A 22,184-nucleotide genomic window follows, 5' to 3' on the forward strand; every position below is an offset into this window, starting at 1 on the left:
ACACCAAAGACCTTTTCGATGTCTGGAGATGTCATCACGCTATGGAACGGGACTACACTTTTTTTTCTACAAGACATTGCTCATATTCACGTATTGATATGTTCCTGACTGACAAATGGCTTTTGCAGAGGGTTAGATCCACTCAGATACATGATATTTCATGGTCAGACCATGCTGCAATTTCATTGTCCCTTGCCACCCATGGTGCCGCCTCCTCACCACCTATCTGGCGTTGCAATACTCGGCTCCTTCAGGAACCTAAGCTTGCACCACTTATTTCTCAGCATCTCAGGGATTTCTTCCAAACCAATTCTACCCCTGATATTGATCCATTTCTTCTTTGGAACACTCACAAAGCTTTCATGCGAGGCATTCTTATACAATTAGGGGCCAGGGAAAAGAAAAAATACAATGCATTACTTCAGGGAGTCCTGAAAGAGATACACGAGTTAGAATTACGTAATAAAGCCTCCCCTTCACCCGCTACAACGACTATGCTCGCTGATCTTCGGAATACATTAAAAAATATACTAATTCAAAAATTTGACAGACACCTCCGTAAGTTACAACTTAATTCCTATGCAAACGCTAATCGTGCGGGAAAATACCTAGCCCATAGAATCAAAGCGGCGCGCACCCGTTCTAAAATCGCTCACCTACTACATCCTCTCACCAGCCACAAAATAGTAAACCCCCAAGAGATAGCAGACCAATTTGCAGAATACTATGGGGGCCTCTACAACCTCCGCGATGACATGAACACTCCCCAACCGTCCATGCAGAGCATTCAATCCTTCTTACAGCATATTAATCTCCCTTCTCTATCCGCAGATCATATCACTTACTTAAATGCTCCATTTACGTGTCGGGAGATACAGAAAATAATCAGTTCAATACCTTCTGGCAAATCCCCAGGTCCAGACGGCTTTGGGAATGAATATTATAAAATCTTCCAAAATTTGCTATCTCCATACCTTTTAGAAGTTTTCACAAAAGCTGAACAGACTTCCTCTTTCCCCCCTGAGATGCTGAGAGCCCACATAGTGACTCTACCAAAACCGGGCAAAGATCCTACCACTCCCTCCAATTTTCGGCCGATTTCTCTCCTAAACTCTGACACGAAAATTTACGCAAAAGTATTAGCCAATAGGCTGATGACTATCATACCACATCTCATTTCTAAAGACCAGATGGGCTTTGTGAGGGGGCGGCAAACTTCGGATGCCACCAGACGAATTGTTACTGTTATTCACCATGCGAGGTCCTCGCGAACGCCTTCTCTGCTCCTCTCTGTGGATGCGGAGAAGGCGTTCGATAGGGTGCATTGTACATATATGAAGGCTGTGTTAGACAAGTTTGGTTTCCAGGGTCCAATCCTTAATGCCATCCTGGCACTTTATTCCTGCCCATCTGCACAGGTGTACACAGCAGGTCTATTGTCCAAATCATTTACCATTACCAACGGCACTCGCCAAGGGTGCCCTCTTTCCCCCACCATATTCAACCTTATTATAGAACCATTGGCAGAATCTATACGGGCAAACGACCTCATCAAGGGATTTACGTTTAACAAATCCAAACATGTTATAAACCTGTTTGCTGACGACATTATACTATTACTAACAGACCCCTTACACTCCCTCCCTCAAGCCCACAGAGTTTTATCAAATTTCGGGGACATATCCTATTATAAAGTCAACCACTCCAAATCATTGATCTTAGACCTGGGAGTTCACCCATCCACTAAACTAGTCCTGCAATCTACTCTTCCTTACTCCTGGTCTGCCAACGGCATCACCTACTTAGGCCTGACGTTGACAGACACAACATCTACTCTTGTAGAGAAGAATTTTACACCGCTATTGACTAGCATAGACAGACAACTCGCGGACATTGGGAAAAAAGAAATCTCATGGCTGGGTAGAATAGCAGCTTATAAAATGTCAATACTACCACAAATACTCTACATCTTCCGCTCCTTACCACTCCCGATACCCGCTCAATACCTTAGAGCATTGTCCAAAAGTATGTGGAAATTCACATGGGGGGGCAGGAGAGCCAGATGTCCTCGTCGGGTTCTTCTGCCCCACAAAGCGTTCGGGGGGGCTGGATATGTAGATCTTACAGATTATATGTGGGCCACTAGACTTGATCAACTCAAATACTGGTTCCGTTCTGCAGAAAGTCCGCAATGGGTGGACATCGAATCTTCTTTGCTTCCTGTAGACAGGCCTGCGGACTTTCTGCTCAGCGATGCCTGGGACCCCTGGGTGACCAGTCATATGTCCCCAACTATACAAGTGTCATTACAAGCATGGCGATATCTCTTCAAATGTAAGAATGTGGTAGCGACTAAGTTACAATACGACCTACCTATAGAACTGCTATCCGCCAAACTCCCCTCGATACAGACATCGTGCCTTAAAGCGAAAAATATATGCTATGTCCAGGACTTGTTCCAGGGCACAGTGCCTATGTCGGTAGACCACATTATCTCAAAATTCAAACTATCGAAATCCCTGTGGTTCTCATGCGCTCGTGCGCATCACTTCTTGACTTCACGCCCAATACCCCTCATTTCAATACCCACAAAAGCCTGGGATTTCTACTCAAATTTGAAACCTAATGACAAGGGTATCTCCCTGTTTTACAACATTTTCCAGGACAAAAGACAGTTTCACGAACACTCTACCTTTAGCAAATGGGAAAAGGACTTAGCAACTACCTTTACTGAAGACCAATGGCTTTTAGCTCTCAGAACCATCCAAAAATACTCCCATTGCGTAAGTCACTGGGAAATGACCCTGAAAATACTACATAGGTGGCATTACACTCCCTACAGACTGTCGGTCATGTTCCCGACCTCCTCACCTCAATGCTGGCGGCAATGCGGTCATGTAGGAAACTTAATACATGTTTTGTGGGAATGCAAATGTCTGAGAGGCCTATGGAACAAGACATTCCGAACGATATCTGATCTTACAGGTATCTTAACGCCTCCAAACCCCAACTTGGCTATCTTACACATCGGTATAGATAAGTTTCCATATGGTGATAGGGCCATGGTAACACATATTCTCCTGGCTACACGCAACCTAATTTTACGTAATTGGAAGAGCTCTCTAGCCCTTAACTTTTCTGAGGTGATTGCTATTGTGAATAGGAATCACTCCTTTGAAAGACTGCTGGCACTTAACTCCTTTTCTTGCAAAACCTTTGATAGTAATTGGAAATTGTGGACCACCAGGTTTAAGCCTTGTGAATGAAGTTATTTCATATTTCAGTAATCACATGGTATATGTTGCAGATACTTTGTGATTGTATGTACCTTGATATTTTCTTGTTTTACTGTGTCCGATAACATAACCTACCTTACTTTTCTGTATTCCTTTATCCTCTGTTTTTTTATATCTGTATGTGATAAAATCCAATAAAAATCTATTGAAATAAAAAAAGATAACGAAAAAACATTAGCATACATTATGGTGATTATGATGTTGATGACTTTGATGATGTTTATGATGAGTGTGGCTAGTCGCATGTTGAACTTTCATTGTGTGGTGAGATCCTGAAATTAGAATATACAATATTTAAGATTATTAATGATCTAGGGCACATTATAAAAAGATGCAAATTGTCAATGTTTTATATATCAATCCACCATATTCCAATTTTCATTGTTATTGTTACATAAATAGTCAGGTTGAGAAACCAGCCTTTGTACAATTATTTGTAGATATATTGTATATATCTATATACTGTATATTGTATATTGAGTACCCTGAGACCTGAAATGTATTTATTTATTGAAAATGTAGTTAGCCTTTTATGTCTTGTAGTTTTATGAATGTACCCAACTTTTTTGGAAACAGTCTAAATCTAGAATCAATTCCTATGCACGGCTATTCAACTTTTTTACAGCTGAAAACTACTGTGGGTCATTTAAATGTGATTTGTCACATATACAAGGGCATTTCAAAATTCACAGCAGACAATGTGACTGCTATGGAACTAATTAACAAAATGGCCTAGAAATATCTGGTTACATAATGATTTATGCAATGTGATTTTCAAATAGCATTTTTGTAAATGTATTGGATAAAATAAATGTTTAGAGAGTATGACTGTTGATTAAAGTGATTGGTATTGGGTATCAGTAAATGAATGCCATTAAGATGGAGATCAAAGAGATGGTGTGATTTTTTCAATTATTTTCTATGGGACCCTATAGGGTGGTGTCTAAATGCCACTAATGTCTAAATGCCACTAAAGATCATTGTTTACATTTTTCTCATATTGTACATTCTACAGTTCTGCCAGTTCATGTTCTGCCATTTAAGTCAATATATGTTAACAAACCATGACTGCCTCCTAGAAAACTTTGATTTGAAGTGCTGAAAATTAAAACACACAGTAACAATTAATGAAGAAAAATATGACAATTCTGTATGGCTTGGTTTAACTAATATATTGATAAACAAAATAGAAACATTTGATGGACTGTTTGGTCTGAAGCTATTATATTGTTCTGTTGTGATTGCTGATTGAATATTTAGTTACTTGCCCTGTGTGAAATACTTACTGGATATCATGACCCTCCAATAGACGCTTATAGGTGGCGATCTCCATCTCCAGGTGAGTCTTTTGGTCCATCAGGATCTTGTATTCCTGATTCTGACGTTCAAGATCGGATTTGGGTCAGCTGGGACTCTACATTGTTGATCAAACATTGTAATTGGGCAAGTTGAGCCCCAAATGTGGCTTCTGTCTCTGCCAAAGTGTTTTCCAGGGCAGATTTCTGGGTAAGGATAAAGAAAGATTGTATACAAAAATAACAAAATATTACAGTACATAGAGTTAGTATTTTCACAATGAACTGAAGATGCACACAGACTTAAACTATGAGCAACTGACCCTTGATACAAACTTTATTGATTGATTTGTAATAAAACTTACCAAGCTGAGCTGGCTTTGCAGTTCAATGTCCAAAGTTTGGATGGTACGTCTCAAGTCAATGACTTCACTTTGTACAGACTGGAGTTGTTCAGAACCAGAAGCAACTTCACGATTCAGTTCTTCAGTCTATATGAATAGAACATTTGTTAGAGTCATTGTTAGAGTTATGTACCCTTTAATATATGGAGGCTGAATTCCATATAGTTTTACATATAAAGCCAAAGAAGGTTTATTTCTGATCTTCTGTGAAGAAACATAGTACTAATTTCAATCTAGCAAGGCTTAAGTTGATTTGTACTTTTCTATTAGGTTTATTATCTTTTAAGTTATGCCACTGCATTTTTCCTTTGTGTCCTTTGACAACAGCCTTAAAGCCCAGTTGTGCTGTACACCAATAAACATTGAAATTCCTGATCGGGAAGCATGAGCATGGCCACTTGGCCAGAGTAGTTGTGATTGCACAAGGGATGTGGTAGACCACAGAAGATCTCTGTATTAGAGCAGTAGTCCTGATCTTCAGTGTAATGGGAAGACTGGGATGGCACAGTACATCTGAGCATTAAAGCCAATCATGTTCTTTTCAATATTAATTATTTTTTGAATATAACCATGAAATAATAGTGCTTAATTATCAAAATGTAATAGATAGCTATCACACTATTTTTCTAACAGGTTTAACAAACTTTTTCAGTCTACAAATAGACTTACCCGTTGACGGAAAATGTTCTCCACCTCTCTCAGATTTCGCTCCATCAGATTCTCATACTGCTCTCTGATCTCAGACAATGCTCTATTCATATCAGCAGATGGTGCAGCATCCACTTCCACATTGACCCTGGCACCCAACTGAGCTTGCAAAGAGTTGACTTCCAATAAGTAAAAATGTTAGAAACAAGTAGTATGATGTGTGCATTTCTGGAGATCTTCATAATATGTGTTTTTTAAGATCTGTTTTGACTTGGTATTTAGGATTATGTCAATGTGCAAATGCAGTGGGCTTTTAGGTGCATTTTAGATTAGTTTGAGACATTTCTGAGAACATTTAAGGTAATTAACAACTAAAAAAGATAAAAAGATTAAAAAAAGGTGTCAAAGGTGTATTTTACACATAAGGCCCAGGCTGGCTGCATACGACTAAAGCAAATGTGATTTCAACATTTTTCGTATTAATTTAGCTTGAAAAATGCCTGATTTAGCATGAAAAATGGGTAGCAAGCATTCTACCTCCCCATGATTCCTCTTCATTAGCTGCAGTTCCTCCTGAAGATTTTCTACTTGTGCCTGTAGCTGACATATTTCCCTGTTCAACTCTTCCAGTAGTATACGAAGTCCATTCACATCAGCCTCAACACTGCTTGCCAGTTGGCGTTCCATTTCATACCTGGTGACAAAAGGAAAACAAAAGCAATTAATGCTGATAATGATAATAAGAATGAAGGACATTAAATATAGAAAGACTTACTTGTTTCTAAAGTCATCTGCTGCCAGACGAGCATTGTCTATCTGTAATACAATCCTGGCATTTTCCACAGATGTTGAGGAAATCTAAAAATATTGGAGTTAAGTATTTATTACAAAGGGTAAATTCATACAATGCAATAAACTGAACTTTGCTCTGTATCGGTTAAGCTGGTTTATCTAGTATGTAAGTTAAGCTGCATATCTAGTATGGCTTGCACTGTAACATGACTTAAGGGTTCATTTACACTAGCCATATGCTAAAACATTCTCACTTAGCATGCAACTGGTATCTGTTGGGTGACAAGGGTGTTTACTAGTGCCTTGCATTTTACAACGCAAGGCACTGTTTACCTTCTTTTTTTTTACTTTATTGAAAGTGTATACTCCATTTAGGTCTTTGCATAGTGGTGCGGTGCCCTGCCCTGCAGTGTCCTCCAGTGCTATCCAGTGTGCTGCAGAAAAATGCATTTTTCCATAAGACACCTAGCACTAGTGTTGTGGTGTGAATGAGGCACAATTATTTTCTATGTAACCTGATGTTGATTCAGTGCGGAAAAACACAAGTCACCACATTATGTGTGAAGAAGCCCTCTACCCCAACAGTGAGCTCTCCCTGCCATAATTTATGTTCACAAAACTTGGATTTCAGGGGTTCCTGCTAACCTTTGTGTGTTCCAGCAGGGATAATAGGGAACCATCATAATGGCCACTGGAGGTATTATCATATGGTTTACCTCTCCAGTACTTACCAAACACTAAAACACCAGCACTGTCTGGACTAACCTTCTAATAAATGCTGCACTGTGCAAAGTCCAATAATCCTGTTGAGGGAAACTAATTTTGAATATTTTATAGTGTCTTTTCAGCCTAAAATGGCTGCTATATTAAAGCATATCTGAACCTAAAAACATAATATTATATATTACGGTTTACCAACCCTTAGACATATGGTTAGTTTTCATTTTTCAATCTAACAGCGTGTTGATCTTGCAAATTCAATCAATACCTTTGATAAAGCTAGAAAGTGCAAAATCAGCCTCCTTCTGCACAGAAACCAGTTAGCTTCCAACTTCAGCTTGTTCAATTAAGCTCTGACAATAAAACCTGGAAGCTTATTGTTTTCTATGCAGAAGTGAGCCTGTTTTTTCACTCTCCATCTTTAGTAAATAAATCCCATGCTGTCCTGTGTATATTATATATATTTGTGTATATTTAGTGTTCATCAAAAAAAAAAAAATGTATCAAAATAATTTCCTAATTATTATACCACTTATGCAGACCAATTCCTTTATTTACCGGGCCTTGAAGCTCTTGAATGATTCTGAAAAAGCAGCTGTAGTCAGGTAAAGAGCTGGGCTGATTCCTCTCATACCACTCCCATTTATTCCTCTCAAGCTGGGCATTCTGTTGCTCTAGGGAGTGGACTTTGTCTAGGTAGGAAGCCAAGCGATCGTTTAAATGCTGCATGGTTTCCTTCTCATTGACATTGAACAAACCATGATGGCTAATAATGCTTTTATGGCTGCTGCTGTGAGCACCTCCATGAACGTGTTTGGATATGGAGATTCCTTTGCCTCCTGATCCTCCATGTACACTGGGGGCTCTGTAGTGATCATTATGATGGACTTTATGGGAATTTCCATGGTGGATGGCATGGGATCCTCTATGATGAGAACTAAGAGAACCTGTAGAATGGAATCTGTTGGAGCCCCCATGATGAGAAGTATGGGAAACTCCATGATGTAAATTATGGGATCCTCCATGATGAGAAGCATGAGAATCCCCATGGTGGTGAGAAGAGTGGGATCCTCCATGATGAGAAGCATGAGATCCCCCATGGTGGTGAGAAGAGTGGGATCCTCCATGATGGCTAATTGAAGATCCCTCATGATGAACACCATATGTGTGGCTTGGGATATTAGACAGATGACCACCAACATGGCAGCTTCCATGGTGTGATCCAGCAGAAGAGTGACCACCGTAACTCATGATGATGGATGTGAGTGATACAGATGACCTAAAAGTGTGCTTTTCTAAGTGGATGTCCTTCACGATATGTTCTCCATTCATTCTGGTCTTTTATATATGGAAAACTGGGAGTGCCACGAAACATTAATTGCTAATGTTAATGTTTATAAGTATGCGACTGCTCTTCTATCCACTGCTTTATATGCTTGAAATTAGGATTTAACATTAAATATTTGGTAATCTGCATGGAAAACATTAGACAATTGTAAAACAAAATAATTAATTTATTGCTGTTCAGCTCATTAGAAACGTTTCCTCACTCCACCCTAAAGAAATAACAATAAAGGAAAAACTGACTGACTTGGCTCAACACACCTCAAATAAAACACTCAAAAATGCAATATTGTAATCATAAATTAATGAAATGTTTAATCACAGTATGCAGATGGTCTAAAGCTGGACACAAAGCATCAAACTTATTTTTAATTTGATCAAGCAGGCCTGAAAAATCGAAATTAAGAAGGTGGTAGCAAGTAAATTTGCAGAAGCAAATACTCAGACATGGTAGGAGTTTGAAAAGGCCATTTTTAAAAACTTGTGACTCAGGGGAAGTTATGGCAAATTGTTCAGCAATTAAGTAGAAGAAGATGGACCCACTTTCAGGCTGTGTTGAGCAAGAATGAGGAGTTTCTGACCATTGGTAAACAACCGAGCAGTGAAAGAAGCATGGTTAGGATTTTTCTAAATGTGTTTAGTATTCGTGTGCTGCCTTTGCTTGTGTGCTGAATTATCAAAGTTAATAAGCAGAATAGATCAGCACTTACAGTTTTCAATGAATGGCAGAAAAGCAGAAGTTGACCATTTAATGCCCCTGTCCCAATGGTCATAATAATCTAACTTTAAAGGAGAAGAGGACTAAGGCTCTTTTGGCCCTACTCCTGTGAGTCACTGGCGTTTGTTTCATTCTGCACTCCTGTGATCCATTTTCAGCCAACACAGACTAAAGTCTGTTGTCGGCTGACGACACTCAGCCAGTCCAGGCTATGGATCAATCCCTTCTTTAACCACTTAAGCCCCGGACCAATTTGCAGCCAAAGGACCAGGACCCTTTTTGCGATTCGGCACTGCATAGTTTTAACTGACAATTGCGCAGTCGTACGACGTGGCTCCCAAACAAAATTGGTGTCCTTTTTTTTCCCACAAATAGAGCTATGGGCAGAAATGACGTTTTGACATGGACTGTGGCAGGTACTCAGGTACTCTGGTAGTCATATTAACTCTGACAGGTATTCAGGTACTCATATGGAATGTGACAGGTACTCGGGTACTCAGATGAACTGTGACAGGTACTCAGGTGGTCAGATGGACTGTGACGGGTACTTGGGTACTCAGATGAACTGTGACAGGCACTTTGATGGGGGGTGAAAGGTCCTCTTTATTGGGGGGGAAAATCAGTGTGATTCGTGTACACTGTAAGCAGTAACAAGATGTTACCTCAATCTTCTTATAACATACGATTGGTGTGTGAGGAGGAGAACCCGGGAACCTCTTATTACCGCTCTATGTTTACATTTAGTGATCGGCTTTGATCACAGCCAATCACTTGGTTGACAGCCACCGACCAATGGCTGTTTACCAGCATTGGTGACAAGCAGTTTTCCCAAGAACACGTTGCCACCGATGTGCATGCGCAGCGAACTCCCAATCGCCGTGAAAAGTGGGGCGGTACCATCTGTGATCGGCCGTGACTTCATCATGGCCGATCACATGGTAGACAGCAATGCCCAATGGCTGTTCACCCTCCTCAGTGGCGAGCGGTGTTTCCGTGACATGCTGCCACCAAAGGTACAGGGCTGTGCGCACACAATCGCGTGCATGCCCTGTTTAAATGGATGGACATCATATGCCACCCTCCCAGAACAATAGCCACGCCGCCTGGCCGTCATATGAAGGCCTGCGGGTGGCAAGCTGTTAAACATAAAAAAGTCCTCAATGATCTTCCATCTGCATGTGTAATTCTAAGACATTACCAATCAACAATCAGAATATTGAATAGCCATTGGCCTATTCTAGCTGAGTATACTGTAATTTATGCAGTTCATCAATGAAAGACCAACCATTACCTTCCAAAGGGCTGCCTCAGTGAAGATTTGTCAGAAACCATGAAATCAGGCCAAGACAGAAGTACAGTTAAATCACACTTGTTTAATAATAGAAGTAAAAAGAACAAATGTAGTCAAAACATAGCCAAAGTTCAGTAACCGGAACAGATAGTCAGCCAAGCCAGAAGTCAGGGATCAATTGTAGAGCAACAGCAAGCAGGATTTGGAGCCATAAGGGCTGTCAGAAAAGCAAGTCTTGAACAGGATCATAGGGGATAGTTTCTGTGATGTTGACCAAGGTGAAGGCAGAGATTCTCTGGACTGGACATCTTAAGTAGACAGGACCGATGAGCAGGGTGTCATCAACAGCTGAGTAACTGTGGAGAGATAGGAGCTGGCAATTAGCCGACAGCTAAGCGGCTAGCACAGAGAAGGAAGAGCTGAGCCCAGCCCTGACAAGAATAAACTTGTGAGTAGAGAATTCCATGTCGACAAGATGGCACATTTGCCTGTAGCAGGTGCTTTTATCGTACTTACATATTAAGGAAAAGTCATTTAACTCTTGGTGAATCCTTTTAATATATTTTTAAAATTGTCGCATGCAAGGAGTAGTATACATGATCACCTGTGATTGTGGTTTGTTCTATGTTGGTAAAACCAAACAAGAACTATGGCAACTGTGAGGGGTTAGCTCGGCAGCGGGTGTGTGTGACCCCCTGGATGGGTTCACAACACAAAATCAGGCACAGCAGACAGCGTTGTAGGTGCAAAAACAGGTCTATGAAGCGGGCTTCAGATTGCTGCTGGGCTTGTTGCTGAGCTTCCAAACTCTGCTGCAAAGTTGCATTTGTCTGCTGCTGGGCTGCAAGGCTCTTTTGTAAACCTGCATTTGTTTGCTGCTGATTTGCATTTGCTTGCTGCTGGTTTGCATTTGCTAGAGCCAGCTGTCTCAGTATCTCCTCCATGCTGGCCTTAACAAAAAAATAAAAAAAAGTGCCAAAATTCTCCACCAACTGTGAGGGGTTAGCTCGGCAGCGGGTGTGTGTGACCCCCTGGATGGGTTCACAACACAAAATCAGGCACAGCAGACAGCGTTGTAGGTGCAAAAAAAACAAAAGATGCGGTTTATTTATGCTACATGCAGTGAAACATATAACAGCCAAACAAAAATAAAACATGAAAATATATCCTGGTCAGCTTGACCTCTAATTACACACTTAGATTCCCTATCTAACAACTTAGTGCAGCCTTGTGCTGCACCAGTCCCTGTCTCTGTTGTAGAGGTTTGCCACACAGGCGTTAACTCACCGCACAGAAGAGGTGTCACACTCCCCAGTCTATACAACACAAAACTGGTTCCAGGATGGAGCATCTCCCTAAGCATGCTGGGGTTTTTTGTAGAGGTCTTAATGAGCCCACTTACTTCAGCTGGGCTCATTAACTCTTCCCCTCTAGTTGTACAAGTCTGCATAAAGCCTGAATCTAGGGCATACATATTTCCCATCCTGGATACAACCAGGTGACTTTACCTGCCTGCTGCCACATACCCCCCCCCCCCCCCTTGTTTCAACCTTGGGGTTGTAACACAAGCAGTCAGACACACATGTATCCGAGACAAAGCATCCACATTCCCCATTTTAACACCAGGGCGATGCTTAACTGTAAAGTTAAATTCCTGTAGGGCCAGGAACCACCTATTTACCCTTCTATTGGTCTCCTTGTTTTGAGCCATCCACTTTAAAGGAGCGTGATCAGTCACCAGGTCAAAGTGCCTACCTAGCAGATAGTACCGAAGGGAATCTAGAGCCCACTTCACTGCTAAACATTCCTTCTCAATCGTGGCGTAATTTACCTCATGGGACTTCAACTTCCTACTGAGGTAAATGACTGGGTGCTCTTCCCCGTTCCAGACCTGGGATAACACTGCTCCTAACCCAACGTCTGATGCATCAGTTTGTACAACAAAGTCCTTAGAGAATTCTGGTGAGTACAACACTGGCTGGCTACATAAGGCTGTTTTTAAGGACTGAAATGCTTCTTCAGCCTCTGGGGACCATTTAACCATGACAGACGCTTTCCCTTTTGTCAGGTTGGTGAGGGGCACAGCCTGAGAAGCAAAATGGGGAATGAATCGTCGATAATAGCCAGTGATTCCCAGAAAGGCTCGTACCTGTTTCTTGCTGTTGGGACGTGGCCAACTCTGTATGGCCTTGACTTTATTGACTTGGGGTTTTATCACCCCTCTCCCAATAGTGTACCCAAGATATTTGGCCTCCTCCTGTCCAATGGTACACTTCTTTGGATTGGCCGTAAACCCAGCTTCCCGGATAGAGTCTAGGACTGCTTGTACTTTTGGCAAATGTGAGACCCAGTCTGTGCTATGGATAATCACATCATCCAGGTAAGCTGCAGCATATTTCTGATGGGGCCTCAGAATCTTATCCTTTTTCCGCTGGAATGTTGCCGGTGCATTCTGTAACCCAAACGGCATTCTCTTATATTGGAATGCCCCATCTGGGGTTACAAACGCAGTTTTCTCCTTGGCTGACTCGGCCAGGGGAATTTGCCAATACCCTTTGGTGAGATCAAGAGTTGTCATATATCGGGCTGTTCCCAGCCGGTCAATCAACTCATCTATACGCGGCATGGGGTAGGTGTCAAATTTTGTAACTTTATTTAATTGTCGAAAATCATTACAAAACCACCAGCTTCCATCAGGTTTGGGCACTAGTACGATAGGACTGGACCAGTCACTCTGGGACTCCTCTATCACACCCAATTCCAGCATCCTTTGAACCTCCCCACGTATTGCCTCCCGTCGGGCCTCTGGTATTCTATAAGGTTTTAGTTTTACCCTTTCTCCTGGCGGGGTGATAATGTCATGCTCTACGCCAGATGTTTGTCCCGGAAGCTCAGAGAAAATCTCTTTGTTACGAAGTACAAACTCTTTAACCTCCTGTTGTTGGGGTTTCGATAAGGTGTCTGCTATTCCAACCTCAGGAACTAAGCAATCAGGCTGTACTTGTGACAAAGTCTCTGCGACTAGGGATTCCCTATCCCTCCAGGCTTTCAGCAGATTGACGTGATAGATCTGCTCCGGCTTTCGCCTTCCTGGCTGTCTAACCCTGTAGTTCACCTCAGAAATTTTTTCAATTACTTCATATGGACCTTGCCATTTGGCCAGAAATTTGCTTTCAACCGTAGGGACTAGCACCAAGACCCTATCCCCCGGGGAAAAAGTACGGGTCTTGACCCCACGGTTGTACACTCTCTGCTGTGCTAACTGCGCTTGGGTTAAATGTTCCTTTACAATTGGCATTACCTGTGCAATTCTATCTTGCATCAGGGCGACATGCTCAATCACACTCCTGTGAGGAGAACTCTCATTTTCCCAAGTTTCCTTGGCGATATCCAGCAGCCCTCTTGGGTGTCTCCCATAGAGCAACTCGAAGGGTGAGAAACCCGTAGAGGATTGGGGTACCTCCCTAATGGCAAACATCAGATAGGGTATTAGACAGTCCCAATTCTTTCCATCTCTATCCACCACCTTCTTTAACATTTGTTTTAGGGTTTTGTTGAATCTTTCAACCAACCCATCTGTTTGGGGGTGATACACAGATGTACGCAATTGCGTCACTTTGTACAACTTGCATAATTCTTTCATAACCCGGGACGTAAAGGGTGTACCTTGGTCCGTAAGCAGTTCCTTACAAATACCCACGCGGCTAAAAACAAGAGATAGCTCTTTGGCTATGGTTTTGGCCGAGGTATTTCGGAGAGGAATTGCTTCCGGATAACGGGTGGCATAGTCCAATATAACCAAAATGTACTGATGCCCCCTGGCGGACTTCATTATCGGACCTACCAAATCCATTGCGATCCTTTCAAAGGGGACCTCAATGATAGGAAGAGGTACCAGCGGGTTACGGAAATGTGGCATAGGTGCCGACTTCTGACACACAGGGCAGGAGGAACAATAATTTTCTATTTCCTTCATGACCCCAGGCCAATAGAATCTCTGCAATATCCTCTCTCTGGTTTTCTCTGTCCCCAGATGACCTCCCAGAATGTGCCCATGAGCCAATTCTAACACCAACTTCCTGTAAGGTTTGGGCACTACAAGTTGCTCAATGGTTTCTTCTGCCCTTTGAGCCACTCGATACAGCAGGTCCCTTTCCATAGTGAAGTAAGGATAAGTGCAAGTCTTATCTGGGTTCACTAACTCGCCATCTATTTTCACCACATTTTCCCGTGCCTTTATTAGGGTGGGGTCTTTTAACTGTTCTGTGGCAAAATTTTCCCTGTGAACCTCAAGATCCGAAAACTCCACAGACGGCATGTTTTCATCTGAGGATGTTGGCTCCTCCCCAGTTTCTCGAGTTTCCCCCGCCAATACCGACAAGGGAAATTCAGGAGAGTCCTCACCACTCCCAGAGGAATTCTGGTCATCTTCCTGGTTTATAGGGGCACCAGTGGGGGGGCTCAGGACAATCCCAGAGTTCCCAGAATTTTGGAAAATCCCTTCCCACAATAGCATCATGTGGTAAGTGAGACACTAACCCCACCTGATGAGAGAGGTTACCTTTGGGGGTCTCAAAAAACACTGAAGTTACAGGATACTCTCGGGTGTCCCCATGCACACAAATAACAGCCACCCTGTTCTTCCCGGAGACCTCTGTAGTAACTAATTCAGCTTTTATCAATGTTACCAGGCTACCTGAATCCAGCAACACATCAACATTTCTACCATTAATACACATTTTACATAAATGTTTCTCAGGTCCCCGAATGGCAGTGCATGCAACTGTCGCAAACAGCGACTGACGTCTCTCCCTTATAAAGTCACATTGCATAGGCTCATCCACAACGGGGCAATTGGCTGCAATATGTCCCTCTTGCCGGCAGCAGTAGCAAATAATCTTTTTCGCTGCCTCTTGCAGCATGGGCTTCCTGGGCTGCTCCCGCCAGACCTTAGGTAGAACTCCCACCCTCTCACTCTCTCCACCCTCACCCCTTGGAGTCATCTTACCCGCCACTGGGGATGATCTGGTCTTAGGGTAGAAAGTCCGTGAGTCCCTGGAAGAGGTGGTCAGGTTCTCTGTGGCCAAGTACCTCTCAACCAGATCCACAAGTTTATCTGCATTTTCTGGGTCTCCATGGCTTACCCATTTTTGGATGGCAGTAGGAAGAGCTCTCAGGAAACGATCCATAACCACACGTTCCACAATGTTTGGTGCGGTCAAAGTCTCTGGCTGCAGCCACTTTCTGCTCAGGTGAATGAGATCATACATTTGAGACCTGGGGGGTTTTCCAACCTGAAAAGTCCAATTTTGCACACGCTGAGCCCGGACGGCCAGGGTGACACCCAGCCGTGCCAATATTTCTGTTTTTAGCACCACATAGTCTTTTGCTTGGTCAGGCTCTAGGTCATAATAAGCTTTCTGCGATTACCTAGTTAACAGAGGGGCCACCAGTCCAGCCCATTGCTCCTTAGGCCACTTTTCCCTTTCAGCAGTCCTTTCAAATGTGGTCAAAAACACCTCCGGATCATCCTCTCCAGTCATTTTTGTCAGTAAACGGCTCACACCAAAGGATGCGGTATTATTGTAACCACTTGCTTCATTGGTCTGCGGACGTTGCTGTATTAATGTCTCTATTTGCCGTTGAAAACTCTGCTCTTGCTTCTGCAACAGGTCTATGAAGCGGGCTTCAGATTGCTGCTGGGCTTGTTGCTGAGCTTCCAAACTCTGCTGCAAAGTTGCATTTGTCTGCTGCTGGGCTGCAAGGCTCTTTTGTAAACCTGCATTTGTTTGCTGCTGATTTGCATTTGCTGGCTGCTGGTTTGCATTTGCTAGAGCCAGCTGTGTCAGTATCTCCTCCATGCTGGCCTTAACAAAAAAAAAAAAAAGTGCCAAAATTCTCCACCAACTGTGAGGGGTTAGCTCGGCAGCGGGTGTGTGTGACCCCCTGGATGGGTTCACAACACAAAATCAGGCACAGCAGACAGCGTTGTAGGTGCAAAAAAAACAAAAGATGTGGTTTATTTATGCTACATGCAGTGAAACATATAACAGCCAAACAAAAATAAAACATGAAAATAAATCCTGGTCAGCTTGACCTCTAATTACACACTTAGATTCCCTATCTAACAACTGAGTGCAGCCTTGTACTACACCAGTCCCTGTCTCTGTTGTAGAGGTTTGCCACACAGGCGTTAACTCACCGCACAGAAGAGGTGTCACACTCCCCAGTCTATACAACACAAAACTGGTTCCAGGATGGAGCATCTCCCTAAGCATGCTGGGGTTTTTTGTAGAGGTCTTAATGAGCCCACTTACTTCAGCTGGGCTCATTAACTCTTCCCCTCTAGTTGTACAAGTCTGCATAAAGCCTGAATCTAGGGCATACATATTTCCCATCCTGGATACAATGCAAACATGCAACCCGGATTTACCACTGGGGAGGCATATTAGGAGGGTCCATGGGGGAAAATTTGAAAAAAACAAAGTTACAGCATTGGATAGAATCCATATAACCCAAAGAAAGGGGGATTGGAATAAAACACTCTTATGCCACGTACAAACGATCGGACTGACGGACCTGCCCACACACAACTGGACTTTTCCGGCGGACAAACCGCCGAACTATGGCGGGAGTCCGCCGGACTTTTGAAATGAACGGACTTGCCCATACGCAGAGAAAAGACTGTTCATTTTGAACGTGGCTCCAGGTAGACGGAACTAGTGGAGGAGGTCAATGTCGCTGCCTCCATCGGTGAGATTGACACCTCGCTGGCTCTGTCACCTGATATATACTTAAAGGGGAAGCCCTACGCCAAAAAAACGGCGTGGGGGTCCCCCCCAGGGTCCATATCAGGCCCTTATCCGAGCACGCAGCCTGGCCAGTCAGGAAAGGGGGTGGGGAAGAGCGAGTGCTCCCCCTCCTGAGCTGTACCAGGCCGAGTGCCCTCAACATGGGGGGTTGCTTTGGGGAAGGGGGCCCTGCGGGCTCATCATCCCAAAGCACCTTGTCCCCATGTTGATGAGGACAAGGGCCTCTTCCGACAACCATGGCAGTTGGTTGTCGGGGTCTGCGGATGGGGGGCTTATCGGAATCCGGGAGCCCCCTTTAATAAGGGGGCCCCCAGATATGGCCCCCCACCCTATGTGAATGAGTTTTGGGGTACCATGTACCCCTACCCATTCACCTGGTGAAAAAAGCGTAAAGAAAAAACACAACACGTGTTTTTAAAATAATTTATTGCACAGCTCCGGTAGTCGTCCGTCTTGGGGGGTCTTCTCGCCGCACTCCTCTGCTATCTTCTGCTAGCTCTTTTACTAGCGGAGTAGCCCAGCTTTCTTCTTCGTTGCCATCCGGGGGTCTTCTTCCGACTTTGGGTGTCTTGTCCCCCTCTTCAGTTCTGTGAAATAAATTATTTTAAAAACATGTGTTGTGTTTTTTTCTTTACGTGTTTTTCACCAGGTGAATGGGTAGGGGTACATGGTACCCCAATACTCATTCACATAGGGTGGGGGCCGGTATCTGGGGGCCCCCTTATTAAAGGGGCTCCCGGATTCCGATAAGCCTCCCGCCCACCCCCCCTTCCCCAAAGCACCCTTCCATGTTGAGGGCACACGGGCTGGTACGCTCAGGAGGGGGGCTTGCTCATCCCCACCCCCTTTCCTGACCGGCCGGGCTATGTGCTCAGATAAGGGTCTGATACGGACCCTGGGGGGACCCCCACGCTGTTTTTTTGGCGTAGGGCTTCCCCTTTAAGTGCATACCAGGTGACGAAGCCAGCATGGTGTCAATCTCGGCGATGGAGGCGGCGACATTGACGTCCTTAGCTAGTTCCGTCTACCTGGAGCCACGTTCAAAATGAACTGACTTTTCTCCATGTGAGCAAGTCCGTTCATTTCAAAAGTCCGGCAGACTAGCACACAGACGGGCGGATTGTCCGCTGGACTGCCGAGTCCGGCAGACAATTTTGAGTCAAAACTTCTTTCTAAGTCCGCCGGACTTTTGGGAAAAAAAAGTCCGCCAGAGACAAATGTGTCCACTAAAATGTCGCAGTCATAATAAAAATCACTGATCGCCGCCATTACTAGTAAAAAAAAAAAATGCCATAAATCTATCCTCTAGTTTGTGGACGCTATAATGTTTGCGCAAACCAATCAATAAATACTTATTACGATATACGAATCGGCCTAAACTGAGGATATATATTTTTTTATATATTTTTTTAAGGGATATTTATTATAGCAAAAAGTTTAAAATAATGTGTTTTTTTAAAAATTGGCACACTTGTATTGTTTATAGCCCAAAAAATAAAAACAGCAGAGGTGATCAAATACCACCAAAATAAAGCTCTATTTGTGGGAAAAAAAGGACGTCAATTTTGTTTGGGAGCCATGTTGCACGCGCAATTGTCAGTTAAACCTACGCAGTGCCGAATCGCAAAAAGTGTTGTGGCCTTTCAAAAGCCAAATGGTCCGGGGCTTAAGTGGTAATTTTTTTTTTGATATACTAATTTGAAATTGTGTGATTTCTATTGCTGCAGCAAAGTCCCATGAGAGATATCTTTCGAATAATATTCTTTCTTTTGTATTCTGTCTTTTTTTTTCTAAATCGCAAAAAGTGTTGTGGTCTTTGAAAAGCCAAATGGTCCGGGGCTTAAGTGGTTTTTCTATTTTTTTTATATAATTATATATTAATTATATATTATATATATATATTGTATAATTATTATAATTATAATTTGAAATTGTGTGATTTCTATTGCTGCAGCAAAGTCCCATGAGAGATATCTTTCGAATAATATTCTTTCTATTGTATTCTGTTGTTTTTTTTCTATACTATTATGTTATTTTCTATTCTATTCTAATATATTCTTTTCTGTTCTATTCAAATTCAAATTGATTCTATTTACATTTTGGAAAATGGGTATATTATTTCTATTCTATTCTTTTGTTTTGTTATTCTATTCTTTTCTATTCAAATTTTAGAAGATGGTTATATTATTTCTGTTTTATTCTTTTTTTTTTTATTACTTTCTATTCTATTCTATTCTATTTTATTTTATTCCATTCTATACTGTTGTTTTATTTTCTATTCTATTTTGTTCTGTTTTATATTCTATTCTTTTCTTTTCTGTGATATATATTTTCCATTCTATTGTATTTTTTTCTATTCTATTCCTTTATCTTCAATTTTATTTTATTCTCTTTGGAAATTGGAAAACTATTGGAATTCAAAAAATATTTGAATTTGAAAACTATTTGAATTTGAAAACTTTTCAAATTTGAATTTGAAAACTATTCAAATTCAAAAATTATTTGAACTTGATACGAAAACATTTCAAAACAATTCGAAATTTGGGAAATTTTAATAGATTTGAATACGAATAAACAAAACGAATTCCGAAAACAAATTATATGGATTAAACAAATTTTAATGAACCAATTTATATAAATAACAAATTAAAATAAAACTAAACTAAATGAATTGTTTAATTCTGCACGTGTCTATTTTCCACACTTCGAATAGTGATCTTTAAGAATACACACTGGTTCAGGTATATTGCTTATGCAGGTCCACAGCTAGATTAAGCTGTTCTGGGCACACATAAATGATAATGCTCTTTTATAACTTCTGTCATGCAATTATATAATAGAAACTACTGGTGGTATGGGCTACTAGAGGTGGCATATGGTCTACCTTATATGCTTATATCCTCAACTATAAAGAGTCTTGAACTCCTCTCAGAATGTCTTGTACCCCCTTTCCCCTACAGCCTTGCAGTTTTTTGATCAAATGCAGCCCCTCCCATTCTTTCTTCCCTTGGCATCGGTCCATGCAAGGTCAACTCTAGGGTCACAGACACCTGGGTGCAGAAACATTTCTGGCACCCCCACATGGGCGTGGTCATCTTATCAGTGCCTATCAAATGCAGCCTCATCAGTGCCAATCAAATGCAGTCTTATCAGTGCCCATCAGGGCTAAAGTCCTGCGGGAACTCACAGGACCGGAGTTCCTGTACTTTTTCCACAAAAGGAACTCAGTTCCCATTAGCAGCCATGTCCTGCAAGACTTTGAAGTATGCGAGCTGTATGCTGTACCAGCAGTCACCGACACAGCTCGCAATAGTAAGTGCCGCACACCTGACCATTCAGGCATTGCCTGTAAGGGGCCCCATAACAGCTTCCTCTTCGATCCACCTGTCAATCACAGCTAGCTGACGGGTAGATCAGGTCCCTGCTGCTAAGAGATTGTATTTAGCCAGACCTCTCGTGATGCGCTCCTCCCCGCTGGCCCCTCCTGATTTTCTTTCTCCTCATCCTCCCCCCCCTTGTCCTGCATACTTGCTCTGTGTGTCCCGCTGAATCTCCCCCTTCTCTATCTTCAGTGCCATATGATGAGAGAACCCAGAGGAAGAGCACAGCTATTCTGTTCACAGGAAATGCAGGGAGAGAGGTGAGCTGAAGGAGGAACATCAGTTTGGGGTGGTAAGCTGAGCACAATACCTGGAAAAGTTTAATGCCAGGAGGGAAGTTTATGTGGAAATATGTGAAGGGTTGGAATAGCAGCGAGTGTGTGTTGGAGCCCTGCAGAGTTTGCAGCCCCCCAAGCTAACATACATCTTTTAAGCAGGAACACATCACTATCTCCCCAAGCATTCTGTCCAGATAATGTGCAGTTAATTTATGACCTTTCCGTTTAACCCTGTGTTATCCAAACTCTGTTCAATGAAAAGTGTAAACTCACCACATAAACACTCTATATACAAAATAAAATTCCCCAATAAAGATCAGAACAAGATGTTCACAATTGAATGAATGCTGATTATTCAGATAATTACCGTATTTATGTTTATTTAGAATTGTTTTTTTTGTTTTGTTTTTATGTACTAACAGTTAAGGTTCATACACACAATACGAAAATTGGATGAAAAATACCAGTGTTTGTGAAGTGTTTGTGCATATGAGCGTATCATTTTTTATTTTTTTTGGTGGGGGGAGTGGATCTTGGGTGGGAGTTCCCACACTTTTTTCCCCAGGACTTGACCCCTGGTGCCCATCAAATGCAGTCTTATCTGTGCCCATCAAATTTAGCCTCATCAATGCCCATCAAATGCAGCCTTATCAGTGCCTGGATCACACAGAACAGCAATCTCTCGCTGTGCCATGGAGCTTGGAATTTGAATTGCCTGGGCGGCCACTTTAACAAGGTCCTGCCTCCTAGACTAGCTAGTGATACACATCACACTGATCCAATTTCCCAAGATTGGTTCAATGTGTGGTCTATCACAGGATCCAGTCTAGGAGGTGGGACTATGTTACAGCGGATTCCGAACACCGAACACTAAGCTCTGTGACACCAAGCTCTGTGACACAGCAGGAGATCGCCAGTCTGCATGACACACACAAGGAGAGGAAAGGAGGACATGACATCCCCCAATGTGTAGCAACTGGAGTGGACTGGCCCTCTGTTGGTAAGCCACTGCCACTTGAGCTTCGGCTCCCCCCTCTACCTCAGCTCACGGCACCTGGGTCGCAGTGCACCCTGTACATCTACCCAGGATCGACCCTGGGTCTATGAGTGCCTTGTGGGCACTTATGTAAAAGCCTACTTAGAATTGTTATTTTTTTCTTGTTATGGAAAAAAACACATGCATTATTAATACCACAAACACAGCTG

The 22,184-nt window shown here is 42.5% G+C and overlaps 1 protein-coding gene across 1 annotated transcript; it reads right to left on the reverse strand.

Annotated features, from left to right (window-relative positions):
* Positions 1-3,461: 3,461 nt before the first annotated feature.
* On the reverse strand, positions 3,462-8,487 carry LOC143934807 (keratin, type I cytoskeletal 19-like). The gene is given in 9 exon segments (XM_077458430.1): positions 3,462-3,568; positions 4,360-4,394; positions 4,583-4,690; positions 4,692-4,798; positions 4,957-5,082; positions 5,665-5,827; positions 6,182-6,337; positions 6,419-6,501; positions 7,714-8,487. Coding segments are annotated over 9 exon segments (1,650 nt in total). The 3' UTR covers positions 3,462-3,470.
* Between the last annotated feature and the right edge of the window lie 13,697 nt (positions 8,488-22,184).

The sequence above is a fragment of the Lithobates pipiens genome, unplaced genomic scaffold (genome assembly GCF_037356315.1).
Source record: "Lithobates pipiens isolate NorthernLeopardFrog02 unplaced genomic scaffold, aLitPip1_a1.2 Scaffold_28, whole genome shotgun sequence".
Taxonomy (NCBI): Eukaryota; Metazoa; Chordata; class Amphibia; order Anura; family Ranidae; genus Lithobates; species Lithobates pipiens.